Raw genomic sequence first — 26,684 nt, 5'->3', positions numbered from 1 at the left:
GGGTGGCATGGTAATTAGTCAATTTTCGTTGTCATAGATACAGTCAACTGTTCTTTTTCCGCCATGTTTGAAGTCATAACATTCGCAAACGAATCAAAGAAACTCTGAATAAATACTGCGGTGATAAATTAGAACCTGACTTGGAGATCCAATTAGAATCCACTTACCGTGTTGTTAGAAATGGCTGCAGCAGTAGCACTATCAAAAGAGCCTCCTAACGCTACGGAGATCGAATTTGAATTAGACGATTTTGGAAAGGATGACCTCGAAGAAAATGACTCTCGAAGATCAGAGAGCATGTCGTCTGAAAGACCGAGAGCATTGTCTGTCTCTGATGTTTTGAGTCAGCATATTATGGAAAGGGATGGTATGGCTTCTCCGATTATCAGGGCTTTTACACGGAGTGCAATTAACCGGTGGAGAGGTAACGCGGAAAAGAAGATAACACGAAGATTGTTGGAGGTGAAAGCTGAGCGTAAGAAGCGAGATGCAGAAAGTAAAGAGCTTACCCGGCTTGTGGCTAGAACAGTTCCTTTGGATGTTTTGGCCAGAGACTGGCTTAATGACAACGAAATTAGTTCGGATGTGAGAGTGTATTTGGTGGAAAACCTCATGCCAACGTTGATTTTAGGAGTGGAGAAACTGTTGAACGAGGTGGAAAAGAGAGATTTGGCAGATTCTGAGGGGTTCTGTCCAGACTTCAATCCCATAGATTATTTAGCTCAGTTTCTTATGAGAAATAATCCCAGATACAGTAACTTTGCTGAAGCCTCTCCCTACGCAAAGGGCCTGCGCAAAGTAGTGGAAGACCTCAAGAAGGAGGTTTTTTCTATGGAAAATAACAAACTTGCTAAACTCAAGGCTGATGCCAAGAAGAGGCGCGAAGCAAGAGAAAAAGAGGAGAATGAAAGGAACAGGGAAAAGCGACGGCGTTCTATAGCATTAGAGGAGCAATTTCCTGAGTGGACGGCTGATTGGAATGGGGTTCTACCACTGTCAGTGGTAAGTTTCTTCATCAGCCCTTTCACTCCCAAGATATCACTATTTGTTCTCCTTACTATCTTCCATATCATTCTCACTTTGTTTGTTCAGAGAATTTGGCAGTGGATCAACTGATCATGCCCTCATTGATATTTTCCTTTATTCTCATCCCTTGTCTGCTTTATATTTTATTGATATTATAAGGAGAAATTCAGTCTTGGTTAATCGTGGGAGCTAAAGGGTCAACAGTTCAGTCCTAATTAACCCTTAAACACCCAGTAACAGTGGTGGATCCAGGGGGAGGGTCTGGGAGATTTAGGCCCCCAGTCAGACTCATGGGTAACAATAAGATCTCTTACTATTCCTCAACTTGAAATATCAAAATTTTACTCTTCTTGAATTATTTCATACATATTTAAGCACTAGTGTAAAAAGAAAACTCTTTATAAGTTTGGAATTCCCCACCCACAATTCTTGGATCTTCCCTTGAGTAATGCTTTCATGCCACATGAAAATTTCCCTTACACTGTTAATAAATAACCTAGCCAACAGGTGGTGGGATGAGACACTTAACTATGTTTCCCTGATCTACATGTTGGGCTAAATTCTCTCAAACCATTTTACAGGAAAATAAGGCTGAAGTTGACCATCCTGTGATAGAGACCATGATCTAGTTAGCATGATAAAAAGTTATTTATGTTTTAAGAGCAGCAAGGTTTGTATTATAACAAGGTCACCTCAGTCCTGTTCAAAGGCTTGGCAATCAAGCATGCAACTGTAAAATGGACTATTAAAAATCAGACCTTGGGATTATTAATTATGTGTACATACATTTATTAGCTGAAGTTTATTGTTAATTTGGACAGGAGGAACCATTTTTGTGACCTAGGACTTGATGAAAATGGTTGTAGGTTAAATCCATTGCTTAATTCAAGAATGCCACAAATGCCCTAACTTCCAATGATGTATTGATTCCCATTGCTTCTTAAAGAGGAGCTTTGTTTTTAAGTGGGAGAACCTGGGGGGAGGAGGGTGGGGAGAGGGGCTCATTGAAACCTTATTGATAAGAGCCAAAATGTCATCCAGTCTTTAATGAATAACTTGTAAATTAAAGAATGTTGTTTGATTTGAAATCCTGTCAAGCTAAAAAGAGGAACAAAGATAGCTTATCCAAAACTAAGATGTACATGTAAGATGAATAACAATGTTAAGAGTTTTTTTAAATGGGAGGAGGAGGTGCAGGCTGATTGCCTTTACAAAGTTAAAGCTCTGAATAAGAGACTTCCTAGAAAGGCATTATAGGCTTATTAGAGTGTTTATGATCCACTGATACATGTCAATATCACTGTAGTTTTTATCTGCTTTGAACTTTTGCTAAATTTTTGAGATCTACATGTAAATGAATCAATTAACAATCTTTCTTAAATTTCAGGTTCAAAATGTGCTGAAATCTTTTGAAGAAGTAGCCACAAATCTTCCAGATGAAATCAGGAAAGGTAATATTCTGAAATATCATCTCTGTGATGATTTGAAAGTCATCTCATTTCTCTTTTTATTCTGAAAATCATGAAATTCAATGTGGTTGTTTATTTATACTCTTGCAGGTGCAGCCTTTCTTATTCCTCTTGAAACAACAGATTCCACTGACAAGATGGTGAATCTTCAGCAATTTAAAGAAGTAAGTTTTGTTTTATTTGCATTATACACTTTCATAATATGATTAAGATCAATAAGATATGCATTTTTACTTTGCAATTGTCATTCTCAGCTACACTCAAAAGGTTATTTCTAATTCATTTTTGTTTAATTGCTTTCCACCACTGCTGCAAAATTCTACAAAATAAAGAGACATTTTCCATATATTTTTGCTCAACTTTTCTTTTGTATTTTTCAACTGTTGCTGCAACTGAATAAAGAGGATAAGTTTTTAAAGAAACTGTGATGCTCAGTTGGTGTATTACAGGGTAATTTTAAGTGTTATCAAATGAGTTGATAATGTAAATTGACCTCTGTAAAGAGTTTAAAAGCTGACATTTTGAGTGTTAGCCCTTCATCAGAGTGACAGATAGCAATTGAATTGCTCTGACGAAGGGCTAACTCTCGAAACGTCAGCTTTTAAACTCTTTATGGTGGCCAACTTATGTTATCAACTCATTTGATAATACTAAATTACCCCATTGCTGCAACTATTTGCTTTATGTTGTTAAATTTCATGTTGGTTTTTTCACTTCAGTATGTTCGTCCATATGCTGGCAATTTGTCCAAGGAAGCTTTCAATGCATTTATTGAACACTTAACTCGCTGTGCTGCACACTACAGAATTGCAACTGTGAAAGAAGCCATGAGGTAATATTAAAATTGTCATCATTTGAGTTTTACATAATTTTGTAATAATTTTCTTTCCTTGGAATGGTAGACATTATATTAATTTTTTTGTTGTCCAAACCTCCTAGAGGAAACAAATTAACCACATTTCTTCAATTTTCATGTTTTACCTTACAGACTTACTTTGAGGAACCTTTTCTTGAGCTGTGACATGAAGAATGTAAGTAACTCTGAAATAAAACCTCCTTTTCATTTACCTTAAGCTTGTATTTGTCGCTTAAAATATGTGACATAACAGTCTGTTGTCAAGATTTGTCTAATTTTTGTTTAATTGGTTCATTTCATTTAAATTTTTGTAAAATGTAAACAACACTCAACCTGGAAACACATGTTTATTAAGTTAACAAAAATCTTAACCCAAAGTCAAGTTATTTTATGATTTTATCACATTTTTTTCTTTTTCCCAAGTCTGGTCATGTGGACAGAAAGCGTATTTTGGATATCATGAGCTCATTTTACGATAATGCCGTTGAAGCTGTTAGGTCTTCTTTACAAAATCCAAGGAAATGTAAGTTCTAAGTATCCAAATTTCTGTTCTCCCTTATTTCCAATACAACACAGGCAAGTAGGTTTTAATCCTACAAACTGATAAATATGGAAAAAATTATTAGTTGAATTTTTATGAATTCTAAGTAGTTACAGGTCGAAGAAAATTAGTGATGTAACAAACAGCAACTGTTACCTGTTACTGCTTAACTAGGAGAGCTCTATGAAACAGGTGCAATATACAGGATTTTTTCCATCCTCTTGCTCAAATAGCAAGGATTGTAGGAAGGATAGTTTGGGGAATTTACATCTCCATCTAGAAAGGAAAGTTCATAAGAGCCACTTTCAGCTTTTAAGTAGTTACTAGCTGCAGTGACTGCACAGAAGATACAATGGGAAAGAAGAAAGGACAACCATCAGTGCATTTTGTTTGGATTAAATTTAAACAAAAGGCACTGACAAATAATTGGGCAGGGATGAATGCATTTGTGGCAACCCTTAGACTCAAATTTAAATTTACCGCTGGTTTATATGCAGTAATTGTAGAGGTGTTATCTGAGGATTTCCGATTGTGATTCAACCATTACTTGTTGTTTATCAGGGCCAGTTTTAGAAATAGAAGAAACCACAGATGAAGATGAAGATGAAGAGCCGAAGGGCAAACAAGACACTGGAACAGGAACAGATGATCAACCCAAAATACAAGTAGAACAAGCAGACCCTGAAGAAATCCCACCCAAGGAGGATGCCAATGAACCAGAACAAGTGTCAGAGGAACCAAAAGAAGGAGAGAAAGAAAAGCTAGAAGAGACTCCTGCAGAAGAAGACACTGCCCAGAAACCAACAGAAGAAGATGAAAAACCTCAAGAAGCTGTGGAGGGAGAGGAGCAAAGCATTGATAAAGCTAAGGAACAAACTGGTGATGGAAATGGTGATGAACAGATAGAAGGTTTGCACATGCTACTGCTTCCTCACTGTCCTATTTTTGAATTCTCTATTATCCAGAACATTAAAGAGGCAATTTTGTTATTATGATTCATTCCAATAGAGTAGATGAAATAGTTGAACATCTTATTGGAGTTTTCATCTACTGTTTTAAGGTGAGGAAGATGATAATCAAGACGAATTACAAGACAATGCTGTTGAAAAAGAGAACATAAAGGAAAAATTGTTAGATAACGAAGAAGAAGACAGAAAGCTGCTGGAATCAATCCCAGATGAAAGTATGTCTCGTTTTATTTAAAATGCTCAATATTCTTACTACATAGAGGAGGATAATATTTAACACAGAAAAATGCTGTAAAACACAAGCATTGGTTGATATTGTTATTTCATTTGGTTGTATGCTTGTGGCACCACTGAAAAAATTTTTGTTTACTTTTACCCAACACATCTTGTGGAGCTTTTTGCTGTTTGAACCTTTGGAGTGATTTTCAACTTAATATTGAAAGTTATCCTGCTCTACTTTGCCCAGTGATTGGTTCAGAAAAGTCCCACCACCCTCTCAAACAATCTGATGCAACAATTTGGTTACTCACGTATTTCTGTGCCTCATGTAGTTTGCCTGTGATGTTTAGGCTTGCTGTGATTGGTTGTTGTATTGACTGTGTTTTTTTGTTTTATGACACCTAGTCCAAAACTGTTGTCTTTTAAAATTTTCTACTACCAGGGCCGGGTTGTTCAAAGCTGGGTTAAGATAACCCAGGGTTAGTGTGAAATCCGATTTCAGATCTAAAAGTTTTAAAAGAAAATTCAGTCGAATTCTTTTTCTCTAGAGTATGACTATTTGATGCTTTAAAAAGGACATTGAAAATTTTCCCAAAAAGGCTTTAGAGTAAAGGAATAAAGAAACCCAGATTAAAATCTAACCCTGGGTTAGCGCTAATCGGCCTTCGAACAACTGGGCCCAGGACTTTTTATTTTGCAATGGGCAGCCTTTAAGACCACTTATTAAAATATTATGCAAAGTTCAAATTTTACTGAATTATTTTGATTATTAGTTGATGATCAGATGTCAGATCAGGAAGACACAGAAACATCAGCCAGCACACTACCAAGACCCAGGTCTGCTACTGAAGGATCAGCATTTGATGAAAACTCACTTAATCAGCCACAGTTTATACATTTGCTGGAAAAGTTTCTTGGAAATACCCCTATCAAGTAAGACTTAACCTGTAAATAGTATATAGATATTATAAATATAGTAGGTAAAAGATACTATAAATTATTGCAGAGATGGCCCATTATGGGATACGAACTTGAAAATGAAGAGTTATTTTTTGGAGATGCACAAACAACGACGTGCATCGAGAAATTTTCAGTTAAGTGTCAAAAGGAAATCGGGATTACACTGGCTCAAGATTGGCTTTACTTTCCAGTTGGTCTAGATAACCAGTGCCGCTCTTGCAACCAATCAGAGGGAAACTTGATCAATTTACTCCTAATTTGGTATCTTGTGTTTTACCGCTATTCGTGTAATCAGCGTGTTTTCACATTGAGTTCTCATTGGTTCTTTGCGACATGTTCCTTCGTTCTAATTGGTTGTTGTGATTACTTCGGATGTCGTCCTACGTCACTCAAAGTAACGTAGCGCACCAATCAGATGATGGCCACATCTGAAAACAGCACGTTGTTACGTGTTTTTATTCCCGATGATGTAAAAATTATCAACCTTTTCAATTCAGCGTGTCGCCTTAGAAAACCTTCAGTGTCTCACCCTCACAACTTTAAAGCTCAGATTTACCAAACAAACTTGTAAACTTGTGAGTAGATCCATGCAAGATAACTATTAACTGTATCATTGTCTTTCTTTCAACAGGCAAGTGTTCGATGATCTCGTCCGGTTTGTAAGAGCCAGCTATGTGGAAACAGATGATGAAAGAATGGCAAGAATAAACAAGGTGTGTGATGGGCTTGATTCGGTTCCTTGTTGTGATTGTCTATTGTGACGAAGTATTGAGAACATCACGGGATGAATTGCGAGAGAACAGTTATTTTTCGTTTATAAAAGCGAACTCTAAATTTGATAGTAGTTGAAAACGTACTGCATGGTATTATGTGCAAGTTTTTAAGAAATCCTCAACAACTTTTTTGTGAGATCAAGTCTCTTTTTGATGTTGTTTTTCCCTTTTTTAACGGAAATGGTCATGAAGAGTTCAAATGCATTCGCTGAGTGAAATAGGAGGGGTTATACGAAGTATAGTGTATGAGGGAATTGAAGTAGAACGAAACCCCCATTTTGTGACAGTTCTGTTTGGGGAACATCTCCAATCAAGGAACACGAAATTCGGTCCTGACGGCAAAGATGCTGACATGACCTTCTAGTCGCGAGTGTCTCCCTTGGATGGGACTTCTGCTGTCCACACTGACTGTAAAACGCGTCACGGACCGCGAAGCGGAACATTTCGATGTGTAGTAAAACACGTGCGTCATGAGCATATCACACGTGATGATTCACTTAGCTGATTAAATAGGTAATTTTCTTCTTATTAGGCTCGTTTAGAGGCACGTTCAGCTAAGAGGCGTCGGCAGGTGGATCAGCTCTATGAGTTGTGGGACGTGAACGCCTCTGGGTATCTGGAACTGGATGAAATTCAAGTTGTGTTGAACAAATGGCGCGTGGATGGAATTGACAACTTCAAGCAAGGTTTGTCCAGACATTTTTTCTTGTGGGGTGGCGGTAAAGTACCGGAGCGCTGAATGTGTACTTCTGAGGTTTGGAATCTTGGAAGGGGGGGGGAGACTTGGGTTGTTTTGTCCCATGTTCGTTACTCAAGAAATATTTCTCTCGTTGCTTTTTTGCGTCGTATTTTAAAACAACCTTATGATAGGAACGTTAGCAATATAGAAAGAATGGCGCTTAGCAGCAATTTGTTACTCTCCTTTTTCCTGGGAGCTCTTTTGAGTTTACAATGGAAGTGTTTTTCAGGAGCGCACAAAAGGAGATATGCCTCCCTTCTTTTATTCGCATTTTTGCATTGAATCCTAACAGTTCTTTGGTTTGTTACTATTTCAGCCCTGAAGGTATTCGGTGAAGTAGACAATACCCTCAACAAACGCACATTCCGTGAGTGTATTGATGCTATAATAAAGTCTTTTCCAGAAGAAGACGTGTTTGACTCATTGATCCACTTCCTCACCACAAGCGTAGAGGTGAGCTTCTAAAACAGCATTTAGCTTTAGAGGAAGATGTTTTTCATCTTGTCACGAGCGTGGGACAAAGAAAAAATTCTGAGTTCCCATGAGGAACAAAAAATCTCAGTCCCTATGAGGACATTGCTGATCCTAACAGTATGCAGGACGCAAGTCATTTGAACTTCGTAATAGACCTCGCTCACCGTAGAGTCTCTGTGGCTCAGTGGTAGAGCATCAGAGCGCGGAATCCGAAGGTCTGAGGTTCCTTTCCTCGTGGGGACTCAGAATTTTTTATTTGTCCCACGCTCGTGACAAGACGAAAAACATCTTCCTCTATTTCTTTACCGAGCTCAAAACTTGCCATCTCTCTTATTCTATCATTTAGTTTTATTAAGTTTTCTCTCCTCACTCGTAATCCTTATTTTTTACAGCGGTCTTTCGAAGAGCGTAGGCGGGGTGATGCACGGAAAAGATGGATGACGATGATTGATGCCGCTGCTCAGACTGGCGGAGCGCAACTCGATCCGGTCTATCGTGCGGTGTACCATGTACTCTTCAAAGACGCGGATGAGCATGGAAAAGGGAAAATATTGAGTTCTTCAGTGAGTATGCTTGAAAACAACGACGACCCGAGCCAAATGCACCGCGGTGAGACAATTTTACGATACATGTCCAGCACAGTGGATGACATTCCATACGTTGTGGGCAAAGTTTTGTATAGAGACATGAAGACAGTTTCTTGGGCTGCAGTGGACTCTGGGAAGCCTATCCACGTCCCTAAGGTGTCAACTCACTCTGGAGTGACGATGTGGAATCCTACCCGGAGAGAAGAGGTAAGAGTTATGCGAGTGAGATCGCAGCAAAGAATTTCCAAAAGATATCATTGAATTTTTCCTCGTTTCCTTTGTTTTGATTGTCCTGAAGAAGATTCCAATGCTGCAAAAAATACCGGGGGACATTTTTCTCTTGCAACAGAATATATCTTACAGTTACGTAGTATGTAAAGCGGCCAAAATCTCTTATTTCTACAATTCCGTTTTCCTGCGGGATTAACGCGGGCAATCCCGAGCCCTTCTTATGATGGAAGCTTGGCTGGCCTTTGCGGAACCTGGTACCAAATCTGTTCAACAGGTTGCAGTGAAGTAGCGCAGATATTAATAACGGGTATGCCTTTGGTCGTGGTAGGACTGGATAGTTGACCTAACGGGGGGTCTGTGGTTTGTATTGGTGTTCTTGATGCTGTGGTGGAGCAGGGTAATGGTGCTGTGGTTGAGATGAAAATGGGTACTAGTTAATCAGTGTTAATTAATGATCCTTTTTTGTTCCAGGGAGGAGACGGTTCGTTTATTGCACTGCCGCTAAAGGATCATGAACGACGAGTAATCGGTATCCTGGGTATAGACACCTTAGCGGACCCTCATAAACCAGTATTCATCACACATGAGATCAGCTTCTTCCAAGGTGTAGCCAAAGCCTTGAGTCAGGCCATACAGTTTGTTGATATTCGTCGGAAAACACTCCGAGTTGCTGAGTCAGCAGTGTCTTGGATCTTGCGACGGAGTCCTAATGTGCAGAATGTCAATGTTTACTTAGTGGAACCCGGATTAAAGGTATCTATTCTTTTTTTTTAAGTGTTGTTGTCGGGCCTTTGGTCAGTGGGGAAGGAGACTTTTCCTCTGTTTTTGTTTCCGTCCCTCTGTTGGTCTAATGGCAGGAGAAAAAAATTTTTTTAGGCCTTTACCATGTTGTAGTCGTTGTTTCATTTTCATTTTCCTCACTGTTTGTCATCAGCCATCTGACGGTTTGGTCCTCCGCCGAATGAGGACGCTGGCCCATAACGGGGTTAGCCAGCACTATACAAGTCCGCCAAGGCTGGACAGAAGAGATAACCTGTTCAGGTAAGAAGTAGAACTTCTCTTTAAGGTGATTCCTCAGAAAAAATTTTCGAAAACTACAATAAAAAAGGTAGGGCACAGTACAGGTTTAGGAGATACAATTGACCAAACTTACTCCAGTTATGCCTGTACTGGCACTAATCACGCGCGTCATTTTATCGGTTCATGGTACATTTTACTGCAGCTGGAAGCAAGGGTTTTTAAAGTAACACTTGAAAAAAAATCTTTATAGGTAGAAAGTCTCTAGCGTGTGGAACAATTTGATATGTAATTTGTGGGAAAATCACGCAAATTTAAACAACATCGACTCAAAATGTTTCTCGAGTCGTCCCTTTTTAAGGTCATAATTTGCATCTTCGAGTAACGGGCTTCGTGCACGCTTTTGTATAAGGTGGCGCTTATCGCACTCTTTATAGATAACAGTTACCAGCCTGTGATGTATATTTTGTGTCATATATCAGGGACTATTTGTTTAAATGTGTGGAGAGCTCAGAGACCATCACTGCAGATGCGTATGGAGAGCGTCACATGGCTTTTCCCCTCAGAGATGGGGAAGGGAGAGCTGTTGCCGTAGTTGACATAAGTATCGGTGAACTTAGAGCACTTCCACCGCACGAGAACAAGGAAATACAACGCATGCTCAAACTGCTGGCCAAGGCACACAGAGAGGTGGCTCGAGAAATCACCAGTGGAGCGGCAGAGAAACACATCGTGTTGGGTAAGTTGAATTACCTTTGAAATAGCTTTGCATGGGCTTTTTTGGAAATTTTCTCTTAACCCTTTACATCCCAAAAATTAATATTCGTATTCTTCACTCTGATCTCTGTATATTTACATTTCCTGTGGTAGTGACGAGGAGAATTTGTTTGACAATCAAGGGCTTCTTAAATTGATGATCATTTTCATTATTCTCATGACCTTTGCATTTGATTCAAGGATGATAATGTAAGGAGAAATTAGAAGCAAATCACATTTATGAGTGAAAGGGTTAGTCAGAGGTGGGGTGGTAATTCTTATTGCTTCCATACTTTGCATAATGTTGACGTGAAAACCTCGACTACTCTTGCTATTTTTGGTAGGACAACTAGAATTGGGACTTTAACGGGGATTTTGTCTAAACGACGGTAATGTCTGAACACGTTCGTGTTCCAAGTAGAAAAGGTAGTTAGCATTTGATTCTTTTGATTCCTTCTGTAGAGGTGGAAAAAGAGTACGAAGACGCCCGTATTGATGTTTTGTTTGACCGACTGATGCTGTTGGACCTGAGAGAGAACGTGGGAAGACTGGACGCCAGGTACATTTAAGGGTGATCTACAGAAATAGTCAGAATTGTAGAGATTAATACCTCATTCACACCAGCAAAACATGTTTAGTTTATCCAGGTTTAACTGAATGAAAATCCGAAACAGAGAACTAAAAAACTAAATATTCCAAAGATTTCAAATGGTCACCAAATTTTATTTTCAGCCCGCTGAATTTGAAGCCGGCAAACGTCGGTTTAGGCAGCCCCTATAGAGAAAACAAATTTCAGTGAACCGTGTTCAACAAAGCAGCTTTGAAATATGTTCAGGCTTTGGTGTGAACGGGGAATAAGACACCCCAAATCAGCGATTGCGGCTCGGTGGTTATAAGACTCTGATTTCCTCCAAAAGCCCAGTGACAAGTAAGCATGTACGAACTGTATCGAGCTCACTTACACTGACTCAGAAAAGGCAAATGGGCATGGAGATCACTATTTCTCAGCGAAACATTTTTAGTTTTAAGTACCAACACTGACCAACCGACTCTCAAAAGAAAAGGCCTTGTTTTAAACTCGAATGCCCCATCCCCTCCCCTCAAGTATCAACTCCTTAGGGGTAGTGGGTATCGGTTTCGCGTATGGAATATCTCATTTAAATAATTTTTTGATCCCAAGAAATGAAAAAAATATAAATCTGTTGGATCAATGTTAGAATTTGAGCAACTGCACACCAACCCCTCCCCTAACCTTACATTAACCCTAGCTTGTTATCAGTTGATTTTTGTAGGGTTAGGGAAGGGGTAGGTTGGTGCGTAGTTGCTCAGATACTAACATTGATCCAATCTGTTCATTAAATCGGCGCGAAGCACCAAATACGTCAGGTCTTCTGCGATCGCCCTCACCGTGTTATGACAGGTTCCAAGCTTGGATTCTTTCTGTATAAATAGCTTTTTTTGTCAGCTGTGTGATAGTCGCTGTGTTGGTTCTTCACTTTGTCGCCTTATTTTAATCCTCAGGGCTTTCGCCGAGATCAAGAGCTACAAGGATCCGCCCAAAGTGATTCACGATATTCTGAAGGCAGTTTTAGGTATCTTCCATCCGGATTTGGAGAAGCAGGACAAGTTTAACGAGTGGAGCATGTGCAAACAAATGGTCAACCCAGATCTAGTTCGTCTGATTACATCCTACGATCCTACAGCGAGGGCAAACACTGTTAGCGTGGATGCGAAATCTTTAGCTGGAAAACTACAGGGTAAGTGTTTCAATCAGAGCTAAGGAAAATATCACAAGGAGCCAACGATAGCTCACTATGAAATAATGTCAAAAGCGAGCGACTAAGTCGCGCTTGATTTTAAAGTTGGATTTTTTTTGACGCGCGGGTTTTTTTTAGCCCTTTTAACTCCAAAGATCTAATTGTTAATTCTCCCTTTTAGTTGCTACACAGTTCCTTGTAAAGTAGGTGTGAGAATTTGGTGGTAGATCAAGATAAAAACGTAGAAGTTACCGTGACAGGTTAATCATTTCTGGGAGTTGAAGGGTTAAACCAACCTCAGATGGAAGTAAAGCAAAACCGGTGCAATCCCGAGTTGCTTTCGACAGCCAATTGAAAATTGCTATTCTCTTTCCATTTGGTGCAACTCTTCCCTGAAAAATTGTTATTTTAGGGTTATGGTCGAATTGACGACATTTTTATCGACCACAATTTCCAGTTTCTGTGGGAAAGCAGCCCTCTTTTCCAAATGCATTTGTTCTAGGGAGTGTCAACTAATTCATTTCTGTAACTGTTTTGACTTTCAGATGTGCCTCAAGGTGCTGTGGCAAAGCACGGTTCATTACCAGCTCAGTATCTGTTCAATTGGGCTTTCGTTTGCTTGTCTCTGATTGAACACACGGAGAAGATGTGCGAAACACGTCCGGGAAAAGTTGTGAGCCCGCAGGCCAAGAGCGAAGTGGTCACCGATGTCGGAAAGGGAAGGCCCTCGCCCCAGGAAACATGGACGCGTTCGGATACGACCGAGTAATTTTCTCTTGATGAATCTAGATAGTAATGTTTTAGGTTAAAAGTCCATCATACATTTACTACGTAAAGGTATTCTAACTGAATACAACCGAGAATAGAGAAGATATACAATGATTACAAGTGTAGAACTTGGAAATTAGACGTAATTTCTTTTTAAGCTGCATAAACGGTTGCATGATCTTAGATTCCAAGCTTTCATTTTGAGCAGCGCTGCCACAACGGAGAGAACTGTGGAGAAAGTTAACAGGTCTGACTTAGAGTTCCTACAAGGAAGTTTACTTCATTTTTGCAAAATTTGTTCTCGTTCACGGTTAGTGATGAACTGGCAATGGGCGATAGTTAGATCACAACAACAACAACAAGAATAACGAGATCGGCGACAACAAAACAAAAAGAAAAATAACAATTACAGCAATAAACAACGACTAAAAAAAAAAGAAATTGGAAAAAGGACTATTGAGCTTTTTTTCGTATGGAAAACGTATACTTAGTCTTATTAATTAAAAAAAATTCTCCCGTAGCAGACGGCTAAGTTTGTGGTTGATACTCAAACAGCTTTCGCCCGTACGTCCTTTACTTGATTCCCTTTTGCCATTGCTCTATAAATATTTATTATAAAGGAGAGTACATTTATCAAGTTTTGTACATACTATATATGTATATATATTTTTTAGCTATCACAGACAGTTTTTATTTCTGTCCATTTTTGTATCAAGAGTTTGTTTAGTGTGGAACGAGTAGCTATTTTTCTAGGGAGTTTAATGTTTGTAAAATTTTAGAGACTTTTTCACGCGTGTTGATGCACGGTATGACCAAGGAGCGAGTTTCCAAATAAAAATGATTTTAAATAACTCATTTTTCGTAATTTGCATTGGTATGTACCTTGTATGATTAAAGGGGGTAAGTTTCTGAAGAAATTGTGGTGCGTCGGTGGTGACGGGGGGCTAACGCTCGAAACGTCAGCTTTAGAAACTCTTATGATGGCCGATTTACATTTAAAATTTTACATTTATCCTTATTTACAGTGGATAAAACCAAATTATCCATGTGTACCTTAGTTACCCATGAATACCAGCTATTTGAAGTAATTTTTTCACATGGCTTTTAGGTATTGAAAGGTCCAGTCCCGTTTCCAGTTAGGACATAAACGTCAGGTTTCAAGCCCACCGTAGCGGTTAGCGGTGCAAGTTAAAAAATTACCGACGACCCTTTTCGCGTTCCTCAGGCAAATTAACATTCATAGTTAAGTCAGTGTGTATATCTGAATGAATTTCTTAATACAGGTTCTATTCACAGATAAAGCCCATGTGGCTCTCGGCAAAACTTGATCATTCCAATACCACCAAAAGAGTCTTCGGTAGAGTTGCTCTTACTTGGAACAGTCGTGACGAAGCAGGCCACTATTTAGTGCAAGATATTTCTGAATGAAGTCTTTAAGTGATGATAATTATAGTGTTGTTTTATCAATTGTAGGTTTAGTGCACGGTTCTTTAGGAGAGCACTTCTTAATGACGATGGATACCGTGGATAAATAAAATTCTTATTTACTCATTCATTTACATTCGTACAGTCATTCACTTTCAAGTTTTCAGATTTGACGGTTATCTAGTCAGCGGTTGTTCCCTAGGTCATGTACGGAGAACAGTTCACGTGCGAAAAGTAAAGTATCGATCGACTTGTAGTATTTTGGAAGAGTGTATTCTCTCATTTTCGCCATGGGTATCCTCGAAAAAATCGCCGAAATAGAAAATGAGGTATTTCTTTGTTTTATTTCCTCCCCAACTTTTTCATGATGGTGTTATTTCATGGAATATTTTGGTCAATTACAGATGGCGCGAACGCAGAAGAACAAGGCAACAGCCCACCATCTTGGATTGTTGAAAGCTCGATTAGCGAAATTACGGAGGGAACTCATCACACCAAAAGGCGGAGGGGGAGCAACAGGAGAGGGTTAGTGTTACGTTTAATATTTCAAACAGCTGTTAAGATGTTTGTTCTTGAGTTGTAGCAAATTTCTTGGTAATTACGTGGTAACACCGGTACCCTTAAATATTAAATAATATTTCATATACCAGAAGAAAGCCTATCTTGTCTGTTGATTGATCGAGTTACAGTGCTAAAATTGATGTATAGAGAAAATGCGTCGTGACAATGTTTTAAGAGGAACATGATGTTTCTCTCTGAGGACTCAGATTGTTGTTTCGGTCCAAAAGCGACGATTTTGTCACCTACGTATTCCACGCTGCCATTTATATAATTATGTGGCAAGATTTTCATGTAACCCCATACTTTATCACGGACATACTTATTCAATAAAAGAAAACAACAGCAAAAACCGTGGTTTGCTGCTGGGAATAAGGGTTTTTTAAGAATAGCATTGGGTTGTATGAAAATCTCAATATATTTGTTACCACCTTAAGAAAAGAAAAACATGCACTAGAGGAAAACAAAGTACCCCTGAATGACCTGCACAGTTCTAGTTAATATTTGGGGTGTACTTTATTATAAAAAAATATTAAATTGCTGGTTGTCTCTCAATTTGGAACTCATTTTGTTTAAATTTATTTTGTGTGAATTTCTCACTATTTACAGTACACTAGTAGGACAAAAAGTATGTCTGGTTTTGTAGGTTTTGATGTGGCAAAGACTGGTGATGCTAGAATTGGCTTTGTTGGTAAGTTGCATGTACCTTTGTGGTACCTTGATTAAAAATAAATATTGTTGATCATTCTGTGAAGTGCTAATCATACAGAAACAAAACATTGTATCTGTGATTTTCTCCTTCTGACCTCAGTGAAAGCAGGCCTGCTAAAAAAATACATGTACAAGAAACACAACAGTAATAATTGGTGCTCTTTTCTGTAGTGCATTTTGATGGAGATTTTCCATTACTGTAGAATTTATAAAAGAGAATTGTACTCCCAAAATCATATTTTGATATATTGAAAATTTTACAGATACTTAATGGTAGTAAAGTTGAAAACCACATTGTGTTAGTAGCATACCTCTTCCTCAAAAATGTTAGCAATGTTACCCCACAAAAAGTTTAAAATTTTTATTTCATTTCAGCTGTTTGGCAAAGCTTACCTGAGATGACTTGTTTTTTCGGACTTTGATGTAAATTGGTGAAAAGAAAGCAAGAATGAGTTTCTGGTTTGTTGAAATTGAGATGGATTTTTTCCTCTGTAGGGTTTCCATCTGTTGGAAAGTCAACTCTTTTGACCACTCTGGCAGGTGTCTACTCAGAAGTTGCTGCTTATGAATTCACCACCCTTACCACTGTTCCTGGTGTGATTCGGTATAAAGGAGCTAAAATTCAACTCCTTGATTTGCCAGGGATTATTGAGGGGGCTAAGGATGGCAAAGGAAGAGGTCGTCAAGTTATCGCAGGTGTGGTGATGTGTTCTGCATTGATCAACTTTATTTCAATTGATATGAGGGTTCTTGATAGAATGTGAAGTAGGTTTAAGTAAAGAGTGAACAAAATTTAAGTAGCTATAAATCCTGGAGAAGACATAGTTAACAAAATAACAGAAATTTTTCTATTGATATCCCTCTTTTATTTGATGGAAACTTCTCTGATATTTGGTCATCAGATTTGAATTTACCAAAAGTCTCAGAGAAAATCTTTCCTATGCTGTAAATGTGTATTAAGAACATATACATGTAAGGAAAGACACAAAGCTGGATTCTGTTTTACATTAATTAACAAATTGGTGTGGCTGTTGTTTGTTGTCTGGACAGAGTGATGTTACATATTATTTGGGTTAAGAAATGTGATGTTGTAATGCCAGTTTTTCTGTTGGTACTATTCTTGCAGTTGCCAGGACATGCAGCCTGATTTTTATAGTACTAGATGTGCTAAAGCCCCTGGGACACAAGCGACTCATTGAACATGAATTGGAAGGATTTGGTATAAGGTAAAGATTGTTGTGATTAAACTTCCAGCCCCTATGCCCATAGAATAAAACCTCTCTTTGACATCAGCTCTTAGGCAACAACAACTTTTATCAATTAGTCAAAACTATAAGAAATTTTTGAATGTGAATGGTTATCACCAGCCCGATTTGGGTACTAATAGCACAGTGCACACATACTTGCAATTGAACAGTGTAATAGGACAGTTGTAATGTCATACCCGTGTAAGTGGACAGTACTTTCATGTGCTGGCAAAGTTGTTGTGCATTTTGCTGAATAATTGTTGTTGTTGTTTTTCATGAAAACATATCAGTGATGTCTACTTTCTCTCTCAAATTTCTTGTAGTTTTGATAAATTGGTAACAGGATTTTGTGTTCTCCAATTCTGCCTGTAATCATACACGCAATAAACAAAAATAAAGACTCCAGCTTCATGGTCATCCGATTTTGTTAATCACACATATGATTACAAACCAAATTGGACTCCACTTAGTGCTATTACTATTATTAATTAAAAGTAGATAAATTAGAACCAAGTGGAAAAAGAAAGGTCTATGTGAAAAAATAGTGAAGTACAGTCAAACTTGTGTTAAGTGGCAGTGTATCAAGAAGTCACCCTGTATAAAGTGGTCAGTCACCCTGCATAAAGCGGTCAGTCACCCTGTATAAAGCAGTCAGTCACCGTGTATAAAGCGGTCAGTCACCCTGTATAAAGCGGTCAATCACCCTGTATAAAATGGTCAGTCACCCTGTATAAAGTCCCAAATATGTTTCCTCTTAATCACTGTAATTTTCACTTCTGATGGGTGGTTACATCTGTTAAGCAGTAGCAGTCACCCTTTACTAAGTCATTAAAAACCTTTTTTTGTTGTCCTCCACCTGTATTGAGTGGTCACTGAAAGCAGGAACATTCCAATGAAATTAAGAATAATCTTTCAAGTTATTTTTGATCCATGTTTCTCTCCCAAAATTAAAGTAAGTTGTATCTTTGAGTGAGATTCTGTTCATTAAGTGTTCAATTATGCCATGGAGCTGTGCTTTCTATTGTTTTATTTAATATCCCTAATCTGTGGAACCTTTATTAAGGGGTCAATCTGTATGAAGCAGTCACCTGCCATTCCCCTTGGGTGACTGAGTACAGAATTCAGGATGTCATTTGATCTCTTGGGATTTGATCAGGTTCTCTATGAGAAATCCTCTCTTTCTTCTAGTAAAGAGCTGGTCCCCTAACTTTAATACCTAAAAAAATATAGTTGTATTATTAATTGCCATGTTAGTGGAACAGTTGTTCAGGTATCATTAACTTATTCAGTTGGTGTTATTTGTTTTGGGCAGGCTGAATAAGGAACCACCAAACATAACATTCAGAAAGAAAGAAAAGGGTGGAATCAACCTGCAAACCACAGTATGTATAGAGACACAAAACTTATAATCCCACAGGGGAAATTTAGTGAAATGAAAGGCTTATATGTACATCTTAAATACTCTAATTTGGAAAAGGTGCAATCACAATAAGGTCTAGGTTTTTTCTTTTGAATAGCAAGTCAGTAGTTTATTGGGGACAAATGATTAACTCCTTGCACCCTAATACTAGTATGCATATTCTCCATACTGTTCTCTGTACAATTTCTAAGGTATTGAGATGAAGAATTTGTTTAATTTATAATCAAGAGCTTCTTTAGTTGGTGATCATTCCCTTTATCCTCCTGACCTTGATGTTTGATTTAGGGGTGAAATTGTAAGGAGAAACTAGATACTAGTCACACTAAGGGGTTTAAGGGTTAAGAGAATGGAAAAATCTCACTGATGAGGATTTAAAACAAAGTCTTTTGCTGTGTTTATGTTGTGTTTTGATCTCTCATTGAATCCAAAAAAATGTGAAGTGGTATTTTTAAACTCTATTACAGTGCACCCAGTCTGAGCTGGACATTGATTCGGTGAGATCCATCTTGAGTGAATACCGCATTGCTAATGCTGACATAACCCTGAGATATGATGCCAATGCAGATGATCTCATCGATGTCATTGAAGGAAACAGGTACAGGAAAACAGAACTTAAAAATCTTTATCTCTATACATGACTATTATTCTCTATTGTTAATTAAACAGAGATCAAGTTCCTTCCTGGATTATTATACTCAGAGCAGTAGTGAAAAGAGGACTTTTTTTTTAACATTGTTTGATTTAAATTACTGATTCTTCTTTTTTTAATTTCAGGGTTTACATTCCTTGCATCTATATTCTGAACAAAATTGATCAAATTTCAATAGAAGAATTAGATTTGATCTACCGCATACCACATGCAGTTCCATTATCAGCTCACCATAAGTGGAACTTTGATGACTTGCTAGAAAAAACTTGGGAATACCTCAGTCTTATAAGAATGTGAGTGGCACTAGAGTTAGTTTTTGAAACAATGTTTCAATTAATGTACTTCTTTATAGAATGCTGGAACAGCTACTTAACTGAACTAGATGTTGACTTCTCAAACAAGTCTTGTAAACCACCAGGGTCACCAAATGCAAACATCAACACAGAGTCATGGCAAAAGTCAATATATCTTTATGTTTAAAAGGAAAAAAAAAGCCCTCCTTTCTTTTTCTGTGCTCTTTGGCAACACTTAATACATATAATCTAATGGATGAAACTATGAATTCTGAAGAGTTTAACTCTGAACTGATAGGTGACAAACCAGTTGGCTTTTTTCAAATTGCATTGGAGCAGTTTAACTTGGTGCTTTTGAGAAACAATTCAATTTAGTGGTAGAATGAAGGATTTGAATTTGTGAACTATACATTACTAATCAAGCTCTCAGTGGCTACAATTGGTGGGGGTGGGAGGGGGGGAGGGGGGTAGGAGCAGAAGCAGCTTGAGTGCAGAACTTGTAAATAAGTTTTCCTTCTTATTCCTGGTAGATATACAAAGCCTAAAGGTCAGCTACCAGATTATGAAAGCCCTGTGGTGTTGAAAAATGGCCAGTCATCTATCGAAGACTTCTGTAACAACTTACACAAGAGCATCATGAAAGAATTCAAACAGTAAGGCTTCCTTTTCCTTGTAATATATAAGCATGCAGCATGAAGCTTTCATCCAAACACTGAGCCTGTCATTACTTACCAGTAGTTATCATTTCTCTAAAATTTATTCCATACACTAGAATGGCTGAATGTTTACTTTTTCCTTTTTTGCAGTGCGTTAGTTTGGGGTTCATCTGTGAAATTTAGTCCACAGAAAGTTGGTAAAGAGCATATATTGCATGATGAAGATGTTGTTCAAGTAGTAAAAAAGTAAGTGCCTCGGGTAAACTAATATGATTTTGTATTCTAGGTCAGTTTATTTGCCCTGATTTCTGTTTCAGTTACAGTTAATGTTATGGTTATGATACTGCATAGAATTTTTTGATTGACCTGGTTATGGTTACGAGTAGTTACATCTTCTAATTTTGGCTTTTTTTCCCTACAGAGTGTAATGATGAAAAGAAAAACCTGCTATGAACTGTCCTGAGATGAGAAAAGCACCTTTTGATCCCATCGTTTTAGATGGAACTATTTTTTGAGCTGAAATGTTTGTCTATGTGGACAGAATGAATTGATCATCATTAGTCAAACTGGTGATATTGATATCAAATGATGCTTAGTCAACTGAGAACATGGTGGTTGTTTCTGTTCACTACATAGTCTTCCTTTATAAGTACTGCTTGAAGCTGCAACTTTCTTGTTAGAGAAAAATATAAAATGACTAAATATGCAGTGCAGGGTGAAAATTTGGCTACCTGTGTTTGGCAGACCAGAAAAAAGCTGTAACATTTTCATTATGTCAAGTTTGTGATCCAAATTTGAAATGAGATGAATATCTTCATGAAATATGGTTGATAGTCTGTCGTTGTGTTTGATGAATGTGTTGTTCTTTCTCCTTTGTTGGCCTTGAGATGTTGGTGAACTTCCATTAACAATTACCATCATGCTATTTGTTTTCCAAACTAGCACTCAAAGGCAGTGTAGTACATAATGAATTATAGCCCACTAATGAATTTCTGCAAAATTTAATCAGCTACTTTACATTTCATGGCTAAAAATCATTGGACAGTTATCACGCAATAACCTCCGTCAGCATTAATATTTGTCCTGTGGGTATTTCTGTTGAAACAAAACAAAGCCAAGAGAAAGAAGCCAGGTGGAGAGTTTCCCATTTTCAACTTTCGTATTTTACATGGAAGAAAAACCAACTTTTTAAAGTTGAGTCTAGTGAGTAACATTAAAAGGACACTTACTGGTCACAAATGCTTCTCCTGAAGTTACAGAAAGATCAATAAAACATGCTGTCAACTTCTCTGAAGGTGAAGAAAGTTACCAACAGACTTTCAGATTTAGTCTTAGACAAACTTACAGTCATTTTATAAAATAGAGTATTCATTCACTGTATTTACTAACTATACAGTAAATAGATCAACCGTTCTTGTCAAACTTTAGCATTTAGGAAAGAGAGAAAAATCCCAGAGCGGTTTTTGTGCAATATAAAACCCCTTTCAGTAGAAGTTGTCTTCCAGTGATTTTTAACTCTATTCAGTAACAGATGACAGAGGTGAAGGGTCCTTGACTCCCACTGAGGGCTTGGGATCTCAAGAAAGAGCTTGCTGCAGTTAATCAAGTTATTTTTAGAAAGATGTTATTCCCATGAGTCATCACACACCTTTCTCTTGCATTGCCTCTCTATCCTAGTGTGTAAATGGGCTCTGATGAACTGTCAGGATGCTTACCCCTGAACACCCTGAAACCAGTATGCAAATTATTCATGCTATCCTCTTTACATTTAATATAGTACTTTTAAAGATAATTGTCCAACAATCGAGAGCTTCTTGAGTTTGCAATTATTTCCTTTACTCTCATGAGCTAGATGCTTGATTTGGGGGTAGTACTGTTGGGAGAAATTAGAAATTCATCACTCTAATGGGGTACTGGGTATGAAATACACAGGCAACCCTGTGATAGACCAGCATGTTTTTTAGAGGACATTGTAATAATTTTCATCAGCGTGTTCTGGTGTTTGTTATAAACTTTGTACAGCAAACTTATGTACCAATTTTTATTCCTTATATTACATAAATATTACTATACTGCATTTGTAATTAATGTGTTAAAAGTATATTATGTCAAACACAGGCTAAAATTTAAGTACTGTAAGTTTGTAATAGAAATCACCTGGAACTAATACTTATGTTCAACATGCTCAACATGTTGACAAGAAATAATGCTATTTTCCCAGCAAACTAACTGCTAACAGAAAAGAAGAAACCTAATCTAATCTCTACAAAAAAAATTGAAAATGCCTAAAAAAAGACTTACAAAAGCAAAGAAATTTTGTCTAGAGATGGGATGAAAGAACACAGAACAAGAAATCCTATGGCGTGTAGGAAACACATACCTTGAAAATCTGACGAGCTTGAGAAAAAAGAAAAGAAGAAAAACTTACAAGTTACATCTGAACTAATTCTGTAGAGTGACTGGTTGTTTGTTGTATCATTTTCTAGTTGCAACTTTGGAAGATGTTATAATTTTTAGTTTAATGTTAACTTTAAAAAAATCTGTTATTGTAAAGGCCACTTGGCTTAAAAGTTCGACAGCATTACTGAAGATGAAATGCTCACATGCCAGGGGTTAGATTTATTTACAGTTACCTTCTTAATAATATGGGAAAAATGATTACAGCTGACCATAATTGCATCCATAAGCACAAGGGGAGAAATTCAAAAGCAAGCAAATACAGTGAAGAATGTTGATGTAATTCTTAGCTCAATTTGTGTGACTGGACTACTTAGTTTCTTAGTAAATGAGCTAAGTGAAAAGAGTTGCAATGTGAACACTAAAGAGGATTCAAAATGAGAAGAAAAAGACTTCAATTCTGTCCTTAAAGAAAACAAAAATAATCTTACATTGCATGCCCCTTGGGTCTAATTGCACCAGTATGAGTTAATTTTGCCCTAAAGCTTGTTTCATAAAAGTATTTGAGATTTCTTAGATAATCAAATAAGTGGAGCCATGAAAAAAGAGGCTAAGAATGCTGCAAACTGGAATATTTTTTGCAAATTTGGGCAGATTTTACAGTTGATAATCAAAATATTACTCCATAGAGAAGGAAATTAACACTTAATATGAAGTATCCCTAAAGATATCTTCTACGTTTTCAGCAGCATAGGAAAATTTGCAAGTTGCAAGGCATCATTATATTCTACATTATCCGCTCTTGAACAGTTCTAAGCTTTACTTTTCAGGTGTATCTTCTGTGGTTTCTTGGTCTTTGATTTTATCATCATCAGTAACTGTACTTGTTGATTCTTTTGCTTCCTTAGTTTCACTAGTCTTGCTCTCTGTTTCATTGTCTGTGTTTTCTGATTTATTTTCTTTGTCTTCGTCATCATCATTTTCCTTGACACTGAGTCCTTCCAGTTCTTGTGCTAACTTGTTACTTTCTTGTGGATTAGTTGTTTTGCTCGTTGAAATATCATCCCTGGCCTTGACAAACTCTTCTTTAAACTTCTTAGCATCTGTGTGATTAAAATATTTCACCGAATGAAAAGGTAGAAAATGAGAAATTACACCTTTGACCTCATTAAAAAATTATAGAATTGCCTTAACCCCTTTGACCATGTGGGATTGTTTCTACACACTGGCTGATGGAAAAGCAGCATTCACCAGCTGGATTTCTGACCTGAAATTGCTTGGTAAACCACTAATGGCAGTCCCAAGGTTATCCCCCTTAAAATTGTTTGATAATGAATGCTATCTTTAAGTAGCCTCACTTAAAATTTCAGCAGGCAACCTAATTTCTTAGCTACAACCCTGCCATGGAGATGCTCAGAATCTATTTTTTTCTTTTTTTCACAACAAACCAAACAGGAATGGGGTGTTCAAACCTGAGCACATACCTTTACGTAGGGATATGATTGCTTCTGGAATATCACAATTAAACAGGTAACTGTTATCTAAACAGGAATATTTAACTGATATAAATACTCACTTTCTGCATTGGCAAATCTTATAGCCAGAGTTTCCGTTTTAATTTCTTCATCAGCAAAGTCTGGTGCTGTCCAAACCCAAGCTCTGTCACTACCACAGTTTGGCCTTAATTCCATATCTTTAGAAACTAAATTAGAAAAAAATAAGCATTCAACAGGTAAGCTGGAGTACATTGATGAGAGACCCAGAAAATACATTTTTTATCTGATAATCAATTGACTTGTTATGCTAAAACGTATTCATTTGATGTCAAGGATTGTTTATAAAAACGAAACTTAACATTCACTTTACAAAGCTTAATTGTTGAAATAACACCTATGCAAAAAGAGAGCCTGCTCATTGGTCAGGTGCCCCTTAATTGATAACAAACAGCACAGAAATTTGAATTGACTATTGACTGAGTTCATTAGCAAGTAATGAATTGATTCCTCGTGAAAATTGAAATGTGTATTCGTTACTTTTCAGACAGCAAAATGCACTCTCTCTCCCTTTCTGATTTTGAGTCAGAAAAAATTAGTCTGGCTTAATTGTTCTAAATTGACTATTTAAACTCTTTTAATTTACCATGACGACAGTTTCAATACTTGTGTAACCGTACAGAGTAATTTTAACCGTTAATGGCGTCGAAATCATACTCACTGTAATGATTTGCACATATTTTGAACGTCTTGTCTCGTCTCATGAGAACTCTGTATGTTCCCTTATCACTATTTTTCAAAATCTTTATTTCACCGACTCCTCTCTCTTTCCATTCGTTTTCCTCACCGCTGGTTTCGAATCGGTACAGCTTCGCACGTCTGTATACAGGGAAAAGGAAAATTACGGCAAAATCAGCGAGCATGTATGCCGATCGACCATTTACGAATCTAGCTGACAATCTGGTACGAAAATTTGCGATTCGCAGCGACTTACAGTTTCAAGAGCAATTCTTCGTTTTCTTCCAGTGCTTTGAAATTGACATCTATCTTGGGAAGGTTGACGATCGGTTCAAAATGAACGTCAGGACTTGCGGGAGCTTCGTCAGATGTCTTTCAAGCAATTACATTAGAAGATTATTAACGCTTTCATTAATGATAATAGACACGCAGAAACATGGAAAAATAAATAAGCTACCTTTTCATTGCTCATTGTGTACTTTTGACGATAAGATGAACAAGATATAACAGGATTTCCCAGGCCGGTTTTCAAATGAGGCAAGAAGAAAAATTATTTCGCGCTTCAAACGTTGCGCAATGATGTACGACGCATAAGTGATTGCGCATCCCTTAGTCAGTGGGGTTATATCGTGGGCTCAGATTATCAAATTGGCGGGAAATTTATTCACGTCGGCGCATCGGCCATGTTTAAATGCACGTAGTAGTTTCGCTTTAATGGATTCTGATGGCTTTCTTTCGGGAAGAGATAGGCGATAACCGGAAATACTTTCGCGTTCACAGGCTGTGGACGGTCTCAAACTCTGGTCACCTCAGTGTACTTCGAGTTCTAGGATGATACTAATGTTTTGGCCTAACTGTTTACCACCAGCTCGTGAGCGTTAGTGTAAGTATTGATATTTTAATCTTTAAAGACGATACATTCCTGAAATATCTTCAAAAAAAATCTAGCAAAATTTATACGTGTTGTTATTCCAAAACAAGATGGCGTCTATACATTCGATAACATTGGTCTCCCTCGGTCTGGTAAAATCATTCAAGCACGCGTCGTTTTGCTGATCGCTGCGTCGCGTTTAGAATTGACTGACATTTACTCAACTAATAAGAATCAAAATAGCGGGTATTTTATCTCAAAAGGCACCAAACGTGATCAATGGTTACCAACCGAATGCTGCCATATACACCATGAGGACTGATTTGAGAATTAAACTCGGCATTTATGTATCATTTGATACGCTTGGGAGGCAAACGTATTTTTTTTGCCACGAATCCATCGGCCAGAGAAGAAAATGTAATATGATATTTAACCTCTTATTTCACCAGGACCCCAGCCCATCAAGACTGCCCTGTCCCCAAAAGATTGCACCAATTATGTGAGAGTTGATCAATAGAAAAATTTTTTTATTAATAATCGATTCTGTAAATGCACTGTAATTAGACAGGCCAGGAGAAAATAAAGCCTTCATTTACTGGTGAAGGGGTCACGGATATTGCCATTATCAGAATTATGATTCTTAGAAAGGTGTCATGACTATAGAGGAAAAAAGAGTCAGATTGCAAAAGAGGCATCCTTCGCTTTTTTTCGCATCCGTATTTAGGCGAACTGAGGCGAGTGCCAGGGGAAGCGCACACCTCTCACACGTGACTCTCCCTTCTTGCTCCCCTTCGGCTCGTGCTTACTTCCGCCCTAAAAAGGGGCCGTAAGCAAAAAACCAAACACAATAGCCTGCTTGTAGGCTGAACAATCAGCGGTAATAGGTCTCAATAGGCGGAGGTAGGCCGCTAGTAACCTGCTTTTATTGAAACCCTTGTCTTTGGTCCTACAAACTAAGGTCTGGTTATTTAAACCAAGTTCAGCCGTTGTGTGACAAACCGCGTCCTAAACAATCCTCAATTTAATTGAACCTTTATCTGAACATTCATTTTTGTGAACAGTATAAAGAGGGCCGAAAGCTAACA

General features: G+C 37.7%; 3 protein-coding genes across 4 annotated transcripts; 2 read left to right on the top strand and 1 right to left on the bottom strand.

The window, feature by feature from the left end:
* The first annotated feature begins 71 nt into the window (after positions 1–71).
* LOC131792870 (EF-hand calcium-binding domain-containing protein 5) lies at positions 72–13,990 on the top strand. The gene is made up of 19 exons (XM_059110291.2): positions 72–1,002; positions 2,414–2,477; positions 2,586–2,659; positions 3,215–3,327; positions 3,484–3,526; positions 3,775–3,874; positions 4,454–4,801; positions 4,953–5,075; positions 5,853–6,012; positions 6,671–6,752; positions 7,345–7,498; positions 7,868–8,004; positions 8,418–8,819; positions 9,315–9,596; positions 9,778–9,884; positions 10,343–10,599; positions 11,079–11,175; positions 12,138–12,373; positions 12,919–13,990. The coding sequence occupies exons 1-19, from the start codon at positions 181–183 to the stop codon at positions 13,140–13,142; spliced, it is 3,825 nt and encodes a 1,274-aa protein (XP_058966274.2). The 5' UTR covers positions 72–180; the 3' UTR covers positions 13,143–13,990.
* A 794-nt stretch (positions 13,991–14,784) lies between these two features.
* LOC131792856 (developmentally-regulated GTP-binding protein 1-like) lies at positions 14,785–21,935 on the top strand. 2 transcript variants are annotated; one of them, XM_066162793.1, is made up of 11 exons: positions 14,785–14,895; positions 14,971–15,091; positions 15,771–15,815; positions 16,331–16,531; positions 16,962–17,061; positions 18,395–18,464; positions 18,967–19,097; positions 19,277–19,444; positions 19,975–20,097; positions 20,251–20,346; positions 20,522–21,935. In XM_066162793.1, the coding sequence occupies exons 1-11, from the start codon at positions 14,857–14,859 to the stop codon at positions 20,526–20,528; spliced, it is 1,101 nt and encodes a 366-aa protein (XP_066018890.1). In that variant the 5' UTR covers positions 14,785–14,856; the 3' UTR covers positions 20,529–21,935. The 2 variants fall into 2 exon arrangements, with proteins under 2 accessions (XP_066018890.1, XP_058966260.2); XM_059110277.2 differs by lacking the exon at positions 20,522–21,935 and having other exon boundaries at positions 20,251–20,350.
* A 266-nt stretch (positions 21,936–22,201) lies between these two features.
* Positions 22,202–25,316, bottom strand: LOC131792855 (ran-specific GTPase-activating protein-like). Its single transcript, XM_059110276.2, has 5 exons — positions 25,186–25,316; positions 24,985–25,100; positions 24,712–24,869; positions 24,074–24,199; positions 22,202–23,600 (listed from the first exon to the last, which is right to left on the bottom strand). Exons 1-5 carry the CDS (start codon positions 25,198–25,200, stop codon positions 23,317–23,319), a joined length of 699 nt encoding a protein of 232 aa, XP_058966259.2. The 5' UTR covers positions 25,201–25,316; the 3' UTR covers positions 22,202–23,316.
* Positions 25,317–26,684: the final 1,368 nt, after the last annotated feature.

The sequence above is a fragment of the Pocillopora verrucosa genome, chromosome 2, assembly GCF_036669915.1.
Source record: "Pocillopora verrucosa isolate sample1 chromosome 2, ASM3666991v2, whole genome shotgun sequence".
Lineage (NCBI taxonomy): Eukaryota > Metazoa > Cnidaria > Anthozoa > Scleractinia > Pocilloporidae > Pocillopora > Pocillopora verrucosa.
The sequence above is the reverse complement of the archived record's forward strand: the minus strand, read 5'-3'. Positions and strand labels throughout refer to the sequence as shown.